Below are 14,710 nucleotides of genomic sequence, written 5' to 3'. Positions count from 1 at the left end.
ATTCAATAGCAAAAATTGCTTTTTGTTGTTACCAGTAACAGTGGAACAGTTACTAGTCACTTTTGGAATAGATGCAAAGACAATACTAATATCTAATGAATAGTAACCAGTAATTAATTAAACAGACACTACTCAGTATTGCAATAGTAAATACATATAAGTGTACATAATTAATAGTTACTAGTAAAACTGGAATGGTACTTGCAAAAATTGGAATACTTGTCAGAAGTAAATATCCGTATCCTTGATCCCAATGGATCCTGCAAAAATTTGCAATTTGTTACTAGTAACAATGGAAATTTTACTAGTCTAGTTTTGGAATGGTGAAAAGTTGCAACAGTACTATTATCTTATGAATAAGAATACAAGAATAAAAAAATTAACAGATAACAGTCACTATTGGAATTGGTGCTAGATTCTTATAAATCAGAACTATAATCTAATGAATAGATATTAGCAACTTAAATTAAGTACTAGAAATTAATACGGCTTGCCATAGGTTTACTTACCCCTAGTGGGTATGGTGTAAATGCAGTGTTTTCAGTGTTTGAAAACGGTAATTGAATAGATATTAGTTTGATATCATTGGGGTGTGTGTAAATAAACCCCTGGTGTTGTGCAATCATTAATTTGCCATTTTTCGTTGTGCTTTGCTAATGAAGGTAAATAACACATCCGGGCTTCAGTCACTGTTTTTTTTTTTACGCTGCAGTGGAGCTCATTTAGTCTGACGCTGCAGGAGGTGATTAGTACGAATATTACACCATAGTCTCTTGCTCGTTCTATCTCTCTCTCTCTACTATTGTGACATAAAGGCCTGTTAGAACAAATTCTTCTCTTTCTGTACTTGCCAGTGCCATACATGTGTCTCTCTTAGAGGCTGTTCACACCAGATTTATATGATTGAATCTAAACACCACTATATAGTACAGATTGAATGCAAGAACGTGTCCTGTGTGAACAGCCCCTGACAGTCTGTAATGTGGCATCCTTCTCAGCTTTTACTTGCAGTTATTGTGAAAGGACTGCTCCTTGGAATAAGCTATACATTGTCATGTAAGTGTGATTTTTTTTGTGTGTGTGTGTGTGTGTGTGTGACCTCTAGATTGTGTCTGCAGTGCAATATTGCCATCAGAAGAGAATAGTCCACAGGGATCTCAAGGTGAGACACACACTGAGGTCATGTGAGGTTTGCACACAGTCTAAGCCTGTAGCATTGATCTGATCATTGATCTGATTAAAATAATAGTTTACCCAAAAATGAACATTCTGTCTCACATTTCTCTCTGTCTATGTCTCTTTAAGGCTGAGAACTTGCTGCTAGATGGCGACATGAATATAAAGATTGCTGACTTTGGCTTCAGTAATGAGTTCACTATCGGCAGTAAGTTGGACACGTTCTGTGGCAGTCCTCCGTACGCTGCTCCCGAACTCTTCCAGGGAAAGAAGTATGATGGGCCGGAGGTGGACGTCTGGAGTCTGGGGGTCATACTCTACACACTCGTCAGCGGGTCACTTCCCTTTGACGGGCAGAATTTGAAGGTCATTTCCTGTAATAATATAAAAAAGGCCCTAAATGTAATAGAAATTTGGTACTTGGAGTAACAAAGGCCCTAAATTTCATAAAAATGTTGTCCAATATGTAATAAAGTCCCTAAATGTAATTAAATTTGGCCCTAAATGTAGTAAAACTTGGTTCTAAATGTAATAAAAATTGGTCGTCAAGCAAGCAAAGGCCCTAAATGTAATCAAATGTGCTTCTAATTGTAGCAAAGTCTCTAAATGTAATCAAATTTGGCCCTAAATATAATAAAATGTGCTCCTAAATATGATAAAGACCCTAAATGTAATAAAATATTTGGTCCTAAATACAACAGAAGCCCAAAATGTAATAAAATTGGGTCCTAAATGTAATAAAGGCTGTAAATGTTATTAAAAAAAAAAAAAGATCCTAAATGTAAACAAATTTTGTCATAAATTTAATAAAAGTGTTGTCCTAAATGTAACAAAGACACTAAATATCATAACAATTTTGTCCTTAATGTTTTGAAGGCCCTAAATGTAATACAAAATGTGGTCCTTCAGTGCATCCAGAAAGTATTCACAGCGCTTCACTTTTTCCACATTTTGTTATGTTACAGCCTTATTCCAAAATGGATTAAATTCATTATTTTCCTCAATTCTACAAACAATACCCCATAATGACAACGTGAAAGAAGTTTGTTTGAAATCTTTGCAAATTTATTAAAAAATAAATAAATAAAATAAAAAAAAAAATCACATGTACATAAGTATTCACAGCCTTTGCTCAATACTTTGTTGAATAACCTTTGGCACCAATTGCAGTCTCAAGTCTTTTTGAGTATGATGCTACAAGCTTGGCACACCTATTTTTGGGCAGTTTCTCCCATTCTTCTTTGCAGGACCTCTCAAGCTCCATCAGGTTGGATGGGGAGCGTCGGTGCACAGCCATTTTCAGATCTCTCCAGAGATGTTCAATCGGGTTAAAGTCTGGACTCTGGCTGGGTTCACAGAGTTGTCCCGGAGCCACTCCTTTGTTATCTTGGTTGTGTGCTTAGGGTCGTTGTCCTGTTGGAAGATGAACCTTCGCCCCATTCTGAGGTCCAGAGCGCTCTGGAGCAGGTTTTCATCAAGGATGTCTCTGTACATTGCTGCATTCATCTTTCCCTCGATCCTGACTAGTCTCCCAGTTCCTGCTGCTGAAAAACATCCCCACAGCATGATGCTGCCACCACCATGCTTCACTGTAGGGATGGTATTGGCCAGGTGATGAGCGGTGCCTGGTTTCCTCTAGGCATGACGCTTGCCATTCAGGCCAAAGAGTTCAATCTTTGTTTCTCATGGTCTGAGAGTCCTTCAGGTGCCTTTTGGCAAACTCCAGGCAGGCTGTCATGTGCCTTTTACTGAGGAGTGGCTTCCGTCTGGCCACTCTACCATACAGGCCTGATTGGTGGAGTGCTGTAGAGATGGTTGTTCTTCTGGAAGGTTCTCCTCTCTCCACAGAGAAACGCTGGAGCTCTGTCAGAGTGACCATCGGGTTCTTGGTCACCTCCCTGACTAAGGCCCTTCTCCCCCGATCGCTCAGTTTGGCCAGGCGGCCAGCTCTAGGAAGAGTCCTGGTGGTTCCAAACTTCTTCCATTTATGGATGATGGTGGCCACTGTGCTCATTGGGACCTTCAATGCTGCAGAAATTTTTCTGTACCCTTCCCCAGATCTGTGCCTTGATACAATCCTGTCTCGGAGGTCTACAGGCAATTCCTTGGACTTCATAGCTTGGTTTGTGCTCTGACATGCACTGTTAACTGTGGGACCTTATATAGACAGGTGTGTGCCTTTCCAAATCATGTCCAATCAACTGAATTTACCACAGGTGGACTCCAATCAAGTTGTAGAAACATCTCAAGGATGATCAGTGGAAACAGGATGCACCTGAGCTCAATTTTGAGTGTCATGGCAAAGGCTGTGAATACTTATGTACATGTGATTTTTTTGTTTTTTATTTTTAATAAATTTGCAAAGATTTCAAACAAACTTCTTTCACATTGTCATTATGGGGTATTGTTTGTAGAATTTTGAGGAAAATAATGAATTTAATCCATTTTGGAATAAGGCTGTAACATAACAAAATGTGGAAAAAGTGAAGCATTGTGAATACTTTCCGGATGCACTGTAAATGTAAGAAAGGCCCTAAATGTAATACAAATGTGGTCCTAAATGTAACAAAGACACTAAATATCATAACAATTTGGTCCTAAATGTTATGAAGGCCCTAAATGTAATAAAAAAATGTAGTCCTAAAAGTTATGAAGACCCTAAATGTAATAAAAAAATGTAGTCCTAAATGTTATGAAGGCCCTAAATGTAATATAAATGTGGTTCTAAATGTAAGAAAGGCCCTAAATGTAATAAAATTTGGCCCTAAATATAATAAAACTTGGTTCTAAATGTAATACAAAATTGGTCGTAAATGAAGCAAAGACCCTAAATGTAATAAAATTTGGCCCTGAATGTAATCAAATGAGCTCCTAAATATATATATATATAAAAAAAGGTTGTCCTAGGTGTATTACAAATGCGCCAGAAGGGTGTTTGGTATATATCTGGTATTTAAGGTACTGTGAGACCATTTTGAACTTGAAAGATTTTTTTAACTTGACATGCTGTCAAAAAATGCGCCGCTCATGTTGCAAGATGCTGGAAAAAAACATGACAAATCCAGAAAATTATTTCATGCGAATACGTCTTGCGGCTTCTCATAAACACATTGTTTATCAGGTTTACTTGAATGAAAAATTGTTGTGTTTTGACACTGAACAATGCTGCGGTTGTTCCCACAGGAGCTAAGAGAGAGAGTGTTGCGAGGGAAGTACCGAATTCCATTCTACATGTCCACAGACTGTGAAAACCTGCTGAAGAAACTGCTGGTGCTGAATCCAGGCAAACGCAGCAGTCTAGAGGTCAGACACACTTCACACACTCATCTCACTGTAGTGTTAGTGTTACACCATCATGACTGAATTACATGGGCATGTGACTTATAAATGAAGGAGGGAAGGCCTCATGAATGTACAGGGATTGTTTGCCCAAAAAGGAAAATTCTGTCATCATTTACACACCCTCATGTTGTTCCAAACCATATGTTATTTGTTGTTTCATCCATAAAACACAAAAGGAGATGTTACGCAGAATGTTCATTCTGCCCTCTTACATACAGTGAAAGCATATAGTGACCAGGGGCTGTCAAGCTCCAAAAATGACAAAAAGCACCATAAAAGTACCATTAAAATAGTCCATAAGTCTTGTATGCTTTATTGCATGTCTTTTAAAGTTATAAGATAGCTTTGTATGAGAAACAGACCGAAATGCAAGTCGTTATTCACTGAAAATCATCTCCACTGCCGCAGCTCTCAAATAATTTGTGCTTGTGTATGTTCAAGCCTGGCGAGTCACAAACGGACATTTTTGGGTATTCCTTTACGTACTGTAACTAATATGTCTGATTTTAGTAGCTTGATTACACATTAACAACAAACAGAGATATTATCCATAATTGATTTGAATTTAAAATGATTTGTCAATGGACATTTGTATTGTTTATTGTGTACTCTTCGGACATTAGCATTACTTTAACAAATATGTCAGTAGTAAGTGTTCTGCTCTAAATAAAAATGGTTTAAATATGATGTGAATGTGCGATTTAATATCTGATTCTCTCCATCAGCAAATCATGAAGGATCGCTGGATAAACGTGGCACATGAGGAGGAGGAACTCCAACCTTACACAGAACCAGAATCGGACTTCAATGACACTAAACGCATCGGTCTGTATCCTGCTTTATCTGTGTCTCTATCCTTGCTTTATTTCATGAGCTTTTTGATTTCATAATGAGCTGAATCTCATAAAAGCATGATAAAAGACAAAAATAAAAAGACAAAAATAAAATATTTTGCTTAAAGTATATGAAGCCTATTTAAAAAAAAAAAAGTTTAATAAACCCGCTTAAGAAATGTGCACAAATATTTTTCAAAAATGCATGCATATGGAAAATATATGGTCGACCAATGTATTGGTTATACCGATTAATCAGTGCTGAAAGTTGCTTTTTGGAACAGTCGGTTATCAACAAAATTCATGGCAGATAATTGGTGATAGTTTTTTTTTATTCCTCCGTGTTCCTCTGTGACCACCACCGAAGGATTCTACAGTTAGAACTGCTTGGTTCTACAGTATAACAGTAGAATAAGTTAAATAGAAACAATCACTGACACCTTGTGCGGATTTGTTGTATCTAAATCCTTCAATATTGACAATATCCATTCATATTTTTATCTTAACTTCAATGCATATTTTGTTATTTTGACTAGATAATCAAGTGTTCTAAATTGAAGCGAGGGCATGCGAAGAAATATGTGACTATATGGAAATGTGTCCTGTCAAACTTCATATCTTGTGAATAATAAATAAGAAACATATCTGGTAAAATATATTGTATATATACCGTATACGAAACCCTCCATCTGATAATTATATATAGGCTATAAAAGACTTAATTTGGTTAATACTTAATGTAGAGCATTGTAATGGAGCCATATCTATGTAATTTCAAAATAAGAGTCCCCAGTGTGTTTCGGGCTTGTTTAAAGTTAAAAGCCCCGCATTATGCACCAAAATCGTATTTTTGTCTGGTTATTAATAGGATTTGGGTTGAACAATAAACTGCATCTGGATTTTATACATTTCGGACTCTTGTTGCCTGTCTGTAAGGAGTAAGGAAAGAATATAATTTTTTTTAACATGCTATATATCGATTTTAAAACTCGGTTTTCTGCCTTTTCCACCACCTTAGTTATCGGTATCGCAAAATCCACTATCGGTCGACCTCTAGTTGTAAGCTTCAGGGAGTTTATGCATGCATGCAAAACCTTCCACTCTTCCAGATTTATTAAGATATCTCAGGATCTGACATACTTGCGGTTGTACAAATCTGAAAACTTTTGTACATGCGCAAAATCCGACATTTGTGCGTACGCATACATTTAAGATGAAACATATGGAAAGTTTTGTACATGAGGCCCCTTGAAATGTTTTTGACATGTTTAACGAGATTGTGACTTAGGGATCGTTCACAGAGGACACGTCATTGCACCCATCCGAACTGTTTTATAATTGAATTTTCTAAGTAAATATGCGATGGACAGACATCTTTGACCGTTGCAACACATCTTGCTGCTTTTTTTAGTGTCTCACGCCATGAGCAACACATTTTCAAGACAAAGTGCATTCAAGTGAAAGTTAAGCAAGCAAAATCATACAAGCAAGACTGCTGTTGTTAGATATAAACTATAATACACAGTATTATTCTGTTACTGAATCTGCATGGCTGCGATTCAGCTGTAGTCGGGCTGTTTGTGCATTTCTTCTCTGCCAGCATAAATAGTTCTAAAAGAAGCCAAAGTATCAACCATAATTTCGTTCTCACATTTTAGTTTTGAACTAGTGGTGTTCCGTTTGTAAACGAATCAGTGTTTTTAAGTGAACAAATCATTCTCATCAGTTCCATTGTTTCAGTGGTGAACAATGTGTTTTTTTATAAATCAGTTGAGGCAATGCTTGAATGACTCACACATAACATAAAAGACGCTCATTTGTCGACACCTACTGGAGTTAATATGCAATTTCCAACAATGGACACTGAACGAATCAGGGAAAGAAATCAAAATGAACAATGATTTGAAATTCCCACCACTATTTGGAAAGCCCTGAACACAAACGGAGTGGTAAAAAAAAGTAAAGCGTCCCAGTGCAGTTGGACTGTGAATCAGCACTCTGCCGTCACTCGTCCAATCAAATTCGAGGACCGGAATGAACTGTTGTATAAAAGAAGTTAAAAGATTGCATCCTGTGTCAACTTATTTTAGCTCTGTCTATTTCTCACCCAATCTCTCAAAAATTAATTTTTAATAAAGAAAAACCCTTGATGCATTTTAAGAAGACTGTAAAAGTGTTCAGTATGTATCATCAGGCATCTCTGTTCCTCTTTCAGAGTTGATGATCACTATGGGTTTCCCTAAAGATGAGATCACAGAAGCATTAAAGGGGCAGAAGTATGATGAGGTCATGGCCACGTATCTGCTGCTGGGCAGGAAACCCGCTGAGGCAAGTAATCATGGGCGTTAGACAGTATCTACTGGAATATTACTTCACACCGACTTTATATTCACCCTGTGTCGTTGTTTGCTCATTGCAGTTTGAAGGGAGCGAATCGCTGTCCAGCACAAACCTGTGTCAAAGGTCACGACCCAGTAGCGACCTGAACAACAGTTCCACACAGTCACCTGCACACTCCAAAGTCCAACGCAGCATCTCAGCCACGCAGAAACAGCGACGATTCAGCGATCATGGTGAACACAGACAGAATAACACGAATATTTACTGAATTTTGTTAACATGTAATTCAGGATAACCATGTTTCTATGTGGCTAAATTATCAGATTCAAAATATAAACTACACTGAACTTATTGTGTAGGAAATATCAAATTGACCATATATGTTTGAAGCTGTAAGTACAGCGTTTGTCTCTAAATGTTATGCCATGCAAATGGGATAATATTAAAGGAAAAGTTCACCCAAAAATGAAAATCAACATTTTGGCCTATTTTCTCTTTTAACAAAAAAACTAAACAAAACAAAAAAAGTCATTTTGTGGCATTTTTACCAAAATTTCAATGCATCCCAATAACATTCCATGATGGCCATTTTCATTCAAAACTGTTGTCATTTATTCACCCTTATGTTATTTCAAAGCTGTATGACTTTGTCTTCCCTGCAACAGAAAAAGGAGATGTTAGGCAGAATGTTAACCTCAGTTACCAGAAATGTTACTATAACAGAAACAGCACAATAATTTGCTGTAAACAGAAGCTCTGTTGTGGAAAAAAAGCAAAAGCAAAGTGTCATTAAATAATACAGGGGTGATACACGGCTAAGTGGAAATGCCAAAGAACACCACGTAACTGTGGTAAAACCAAACTAATTAAATCTGCAGTTATAAAACCACTTTTCCTTCAATTTATGGATGCAATCATGTGTAAAGTTGGCGCTGACCTTTACGAAGTCCTCTGCTGGTGTTCAGTGACACATTAATTTCGACAGCTCTATTAAAAATAATTTAAAAAAACTTTTAATATTAAAAGAATTTATATAATTACACCAAAAAAGACTTTTCAAGCCAGTGTGTTCAGACTTTTCATTTCGGTTAATTTTGGCAGCTTTATTCAAAATAATAAATTACTTTATACAGTTGAATTCAGAAGTTTACATACACCTTAGCCAAAATATATTTCACAATTCCTGACATTTAATCATAGAAAACATTCCCTGTTTAGGTCAGTTAGGATCACTACTTTATTTTAAGAATGTGAAATGTCAGAATAATAGCAGAGAGAATGATTTATTTCAGTTTTTATTTCTTTCATCACATTCCCAGTGGGTCAGAAGTTTACATACAGTTTGTTAGTATTTGGTAGCATTGCCTTTAAATTGTTTAACTTGGGTCAAAACATTTTGGGTAGCCTTCCACAAGCTTCTCACAATAAGTTGCTGGAATTTTGGCCCATTCCTCCAGACAGAACTGGTGTAACTGATTCAGGTTTGTTGGCCTCCTTGCTCGAACATGCTTTTTCAGTTCTGTTTCAATCAGATTGAGATCAGGGCTTTGTGATGGTCACTCCAATACCTTGACTTTGTTGTCCTTAAGCCATTTTGCCACAACTTGGGAGGTATGCTTGGGGTCACTGTCCATTTGGAAGACCCATTTGCGAGTGTACCAGTCCCTCCTGCAGCAAAGCACACCCACAACATGATGCTGCCACCCCCATGCTTCACGGTTGGGATGATGTTGTTCAGCTTGCAAGCCTCACCCTTTTTCCTCCAAACATAATGATGGTCATTATGGCCAAACAGTTAAATTTTTGTTTCATTAGACCAGAGGACATTTTTTTTTTTTTTTTTTGGGGGGGGGGGGGGAATTTTCCCCTTTTTCTCCCAATTTGGAATGCCCAATTCCCAATGCGCTCTAAGTCCTCGTGGTGGCGTAGTGATTCGCCTCAGTCCGGGTGGCAGAGGACGAATCCCAGTTGCCTCCGCGTCTGAGACAGTCAACCCACACATCTTATCACGTGGCTTGTTGAGCGCGTTGCCACGGAGACATAGCGCGTGTGGAGGCTTCACGCCATCCACCGCGGCAACCACGCTCAATTCACCATGCGCCCCACCAAGAACAAACCACATTATAGCGACCACGAGGAGGTTACCCCATGTGACTCTACCCTCCCTAGCAACCGGGACAATTTGGTTGCTTAGGAGACCTGGCTGGAGTCACTCAGCACGCCCTGGGATTCGAACTAGCGAACTCCAGGGGTGGTAGCCAGCGTATTTTACCACTGAGCTACCCAGGCCCCCGACCAGAGGACATTTCTATAAAAAATAAGATCTTTGTCCCCATGTGCAAACTGTAGTCTGGCTTTTTTATGGCGGTTTTGGAGCAGTGGATTCTTCCTTGCTGAGAAGCCTTTCAGGTTATGTCGATATAGGACTCGTTTTACTGTGGATATAGATACTCGTCTACCAAATTTCCTCCAGCATCTTCATAAGGTCCTTTGCTGTTGTTCTTGGATTGATTTGCACTTTTCACACCAAACTACATTCATCTCTAGGAGACAGAATGCGTCTCCTTCCTGAGCGGTATGATGGCTGCGTGGTCCCATGATGCTTATACTTGCGTACTATTGTTTGTACAGATGAATGTGGTACCTTCAGGCATTTGGAAAGGATGAACCAGACCTGTGGAGATCCACAATTTTTTTTTCTGAGGTCTTGGCTGATTTCTTTTGATTTTCCCATGATGTCAAGCAAAGAGGAACTGAGTTTGAAGGTAGGCTTTATAATACATCCACAGGTACACCTCCAATTCAGTACACCTCCTATCAGAAGCTAATTGTCTAAAGGCTTGACATCATTTTCTGGAATTTTCCAAGCTGCTTAAAGTCACAGTTAACTTAGTGCATGTAAACTTCTGACCCACTGGAATTGTGATATAGTCAATTAAAAGTGAAACAATCTGTCTGTAAACAATTGTTGGAAAAATTACTCATGTTATGCACAAAGTAGATGTCCTAAACGACTTGCCAAAACTATAATTTGCTAATATTAAATCTGTGGAGTGGTAAAAAAATGAGTTTTAATGACTTCATCCTAAGTGTATGTAAACTTCTGACTTCAACTATATATATATATATATATATATATATATATATATATATTTAAATATATTAGGGCTGTCAAACTATTAAAATATTTAATCACATAATTTTTTGTAGTATTCTTTATAAACTTGAGTGGACAAAATATGCTTCATTCAGATGTATTTTTCATTCATCCACCCAAAACCTACCCCACCAACAGAGATGAACAACAGAAAATGAACACAACACAGCTCAATTCAAATTATGTATGGTAGTTGTAAGTGTATTATGACAGGATTTTATTTGCTTCTTTTTATGGAGTTTTGACAGACATTTTCTTTCCAGGAGAACAGTGGAATTAAATAGCTCTGGTCATGTGACTATTTGCACCACTCATGCAAAAAAGTCTGCACTGTCATTTACAATTGACAACTCTGTGCAAAATACATAAAAAACTCCTTTTAGACCCTAGACACAATTGCAACCGGTGAGATTAAATGGGTTAATGACAGTGTAGATTACCTTCAGGGTTCCGGCAATTTCTCCAGCTTCTGCATTGGCTAGTGCACTATCAAACAGAGACACTGTGACAGAACCTTGGAGACAGCAGCAGTGTTTCCGTTAGCCGATAATCAGTACCGCTGCTCCCTATATGCATATTACACAGTCTGCGTAAGGCACCAACTCCCTAGGGGGGGACCAGAAACTCCACCGGCTGCCTTTACTGGCACATTATACTTCATTCGAGGACCCGGTAGCAGTCACAGAACACAGATGATCGCCTCGTGCTCACACTTTCACTTCGCGCTCGCACTGCACCTCGCAACTTTCATCCCACGCCTCACAGTGCAAGGCAGGTGTTCAAATGGCAGCTGTCTTGCAGCTGCAATCATGTTACAAAGTTCTGAGCTCTATCTGTGCTTTGCGGGTATGTTCTACTGCTGTGCTACATTGATCAAATGCTTGGTGCAGGTATCGGCTTAATGTCTCCCACCATCTGTTTCCCCTACGGTCAATGCATGTGACATTATTGGTGTTTGCGTTAATTGACTCGCTCTCATGAACTACGGTTTATTAAAAGGGTTATATTACGTGTTAACGGCATCAAACAATTAGTGGCATTAAACTCATTTTGTGTTAACTTCGACAGCACTAACATATTTATATATATATATATATATATATATATATATATATATATATATATATATATATATATATATATATATATATATTGCCCCAAGCAACTCACCAGCCTGAGGCCCCAATTTCTAAAATATTTGCTTAAATTACATAAAATTTATTTTAAATCATAATTTTAAATTCATCCTATCAGCCATTTCTGTCTTATTTACTTTCACCTGGAGGCTGCAGTGTATTGTTCACCATGTTGCAAAAGGCAGTATTTTATGTAAGCATCGTAGGCAACATCCGTAACTGTATTGTAACAGTAAACATACAAGGCACGGCGGCCCCTCAACACACTAGAGCTGAAGGTGGAAAAAAACATTGCCGTTTTCAAGTGCTGAAATTTGCTTGGTGCAGAACAATCTGGAATAATGTTAAACATTGTAACAGTCACCTCTTTGCAACATGAACTTCTTCAGAATGTTAAATCTTTGTGACACCTGCGCTAAATATCAAGACACAGCACAACGAATGAAACAGAACGCAGGTGTCTCAACATGCATTTTTGAGACCTGATGTTCTTTTTAACTTGAAACAGTGTGGAAATATGTGCCGGTCCTGCGTGAGACACTGAAGAAATAGTGAGACGTGGTGCAGTACATATGGACGTTCGTCCAGTGCATGTTTACAAAGGAAAACAATGGAAAAACAGAGCAGACGCACACAAAAACATGTTCGTGTGAACGAACCCTATCACATCCATTCGTGCATATGTGAGTGAGAGCGCGTGGGCGAAACAAGTTCGGAAGGACTGTATGTTTTTTCATAAATTACAAACCCGAACACAAAATTCTACTTGTAAAACTGACTTAAAAACCCGGCGGACCTCAAACGTGAACCGCTCTGAGAGCGCTGACAACAGTGTATTCACGCATGTACAGAGAACAACATGTCACCCCTCATGTGGTTTTTGCCAAGCTTTCCTTCCAATGTCCGGGGCCCCACGCAATTGTGTGGTTTGCGTGGTGGTTAAAACCACTACTGTATATTATGACACCAAAAAAAGAGTTTTCGTGTCAATGTGTTCAGCATTTCGTTTCCAGCCAAGAATTTAAATTTTGGTACGTTACTACAATTGTAAAGATCAATTTATCCAGGCTGTTTGTTTCTAATCCAACACAGTTTGACTTTAACAGGGTTCCCACAATCATGGAATCAGGGAATTTTAAAAATTGTGTTTTCCATGCCTGGAAAATTTATTAAAATTTAAAAAAAGAATTATCTCAAAAGTCATGGAAGTCTAGAGTGAAAATATATTTTTCAGCTTTTCTCTGCTCTAAAATATTTCATGAGCTGGATTAGATATTGCTCTTGTGTAGAGAAAAACGTGCACGCCATAGTGATGTATGATTTGAATCATTCTTGTTAGTCAGTTCTTTTTAATGAATGAATGCCCCTACTTTAAATGAAATTTAAAGAACGAATGGATGTGATGTCATTTGGAACAAAATTTGGCCAAAAAGGAGTTTTTGAGTTTGTTTTGGTGATTCATAACAGCTTGCCAGGGCAAAAATTCAGGATAACTTCTTACTGGCTGCTAAACTTCTTACTGCCATTGGTCCACGTCATCAGTAGGTGTGACCTGGAGCTCCACCTACTTTGAGGCCGACAGCTAATTCCCATTCAGTCAGTAAAGATCAGTCAACATGAACACACCGACCTGCAGAATTATTAGCGAGATGGGACATTCCAGAATGTGAGGACTATATAGGCATCAATACTCTTTAAAATTTGAATTGTAATTAACATTTTCTGTTATGTATTTTAAGAAAAGAGGTAATAAACCTTCAGATAACTGTATGCGTTCAGCTTAGGCGTCAGAGATACATTTTTTATGAGATGTTTTATCTGTTATTTATTTACCAAAATTGGAGAACCTGAAAAAATATACAGTAATTGAGATCTTGTTTCAATTAAAGTCATTATCAAGGATTAAAAATATAATCATATTTACATGAAATACTCCCTTAATATCTGATTAAAGTTTGTTTCCCTATCTGTCACTCACTCGACGTTGTGTCAATGTAGTGACACTAGGGGTCACTCTTGGGAGCCCGAGACACCTCTGGTCTTTGATAAAAGGCCAGTGAAATTTGGCGAGTGGTATTTGCATGCCATTCCCCCGGACATACGGGTATAAAAGGAGCTGGCGTGCAACCACTCATTCAGATTTTCTCTTCGGAGCCGAACGGTCGATGTTTACTGAGCTGACCTTTCATTCACCTCTGCTGGATCTGATGGCACATTTCAGCGGCTTCTCCCTCCTCTGCACTGGTGCACTGCAGAGAACGCCCCTGGGCGCTTCGGCAGAAAATTTTCCTGAAAGAGTATATTTCTCTAAAAGAGCGGCACACATGGAACGTCTTTTTAAAGACACATCTTTTTAAAGATGCCTTTCTGTTTGTGTGTTATTCCTGGTTGTGGTCATTACCTCTCAACTTCGGATGGTCATGATTGCTGTCTTTTGTGTCTGGGCGTGACCCACACGGAGGCAGCGTTCGTGGATGGTTCATGTTCTCACTGCGAGAGCATGACCATGGCAACGTTGCGGTCGTGGCTTGCTTTCATAAGAATTTGGGGACCCCAATGGGACCGCCTCCACCGGGTATCCCCCCACGGACCTCCCATTCCCCAGCACGCTCGTCTGCCCCGATTGGGCTTCCGGATGAGTCTGCCGGCTCGTCTCACGGCGAGTTCGACCTCTTTTTCGGAGCCCGCAAAGCTGATGATCTCTGGAGCGCAGCATCGGAGAGCGG

At 38.7% G+C, this 14,710-nt stretch overlaps 1 protein-coding gene across 3 annotated transcripts in view; it reads left to right on the top strand.

Moving 5' to 3' along the window:
* Nucleotides 1-14,710, top strand: part of LOC127438689 (serine/threonine-protein kinase MARK1-like) — a 103,799-nt gene that overhangs the window by 58,052 nt on the left and 31,037 nt on the right. For all 3 annotated transcript variants that reach the window (XM_051694458.1, XM_051694457.1, XM_051694459.1), the window contains 6 exons: nucleotides 1,106-1,162; nucleotides 1,306-1,542; nucleotides 4,360-4,479; nucleotides 5,244-5,343; nucleotides 7,567-7,679; nucleotides 7,771-7,924. In XM_051694458.1, coding sequence (XP_051550418.1) covers nucleotides 1,106-1,162; nucleotides 1,306-1,542; nucleotides 4,360-4,479; nucleotides 5,244-5,343; nucleotides 7,567-7,679; nucleotides 7,771-7,924 — 781 coding nt within the window. The remainder of the gene's footprint in view (nucleotides 1-1,105; nucleotides 1,163-1,305; nucleotides 1,543-4,359; nucleotides 4,480-5,243; nucleotides 5,344-7,566; nucleotides 7,680-7,770; nucleotides 7,925-14,710) is intronic.

Source organism: Myxocyprinus asiaticus, chromosome 50 (genome assembly GCF_019703515.2).
Source record: "Myxocyprinus asiaticus isolate MX2 ecotype Aquarium Trade chromosome 50, UBuf_Myxa_2, whole genome shotgun sequence".
Lineage (NCBI taxonomy): Eukaryota > Metazoa > Chordata > Actinopteri > Cypriniformes > Catostomidae > Myxocyprinus > Myxocyprinus asiaticus.
Note: the sequence above shows the minus strand (reverse complement) of the source record. Positions and strands in the feature narration are given on the sequence as shown.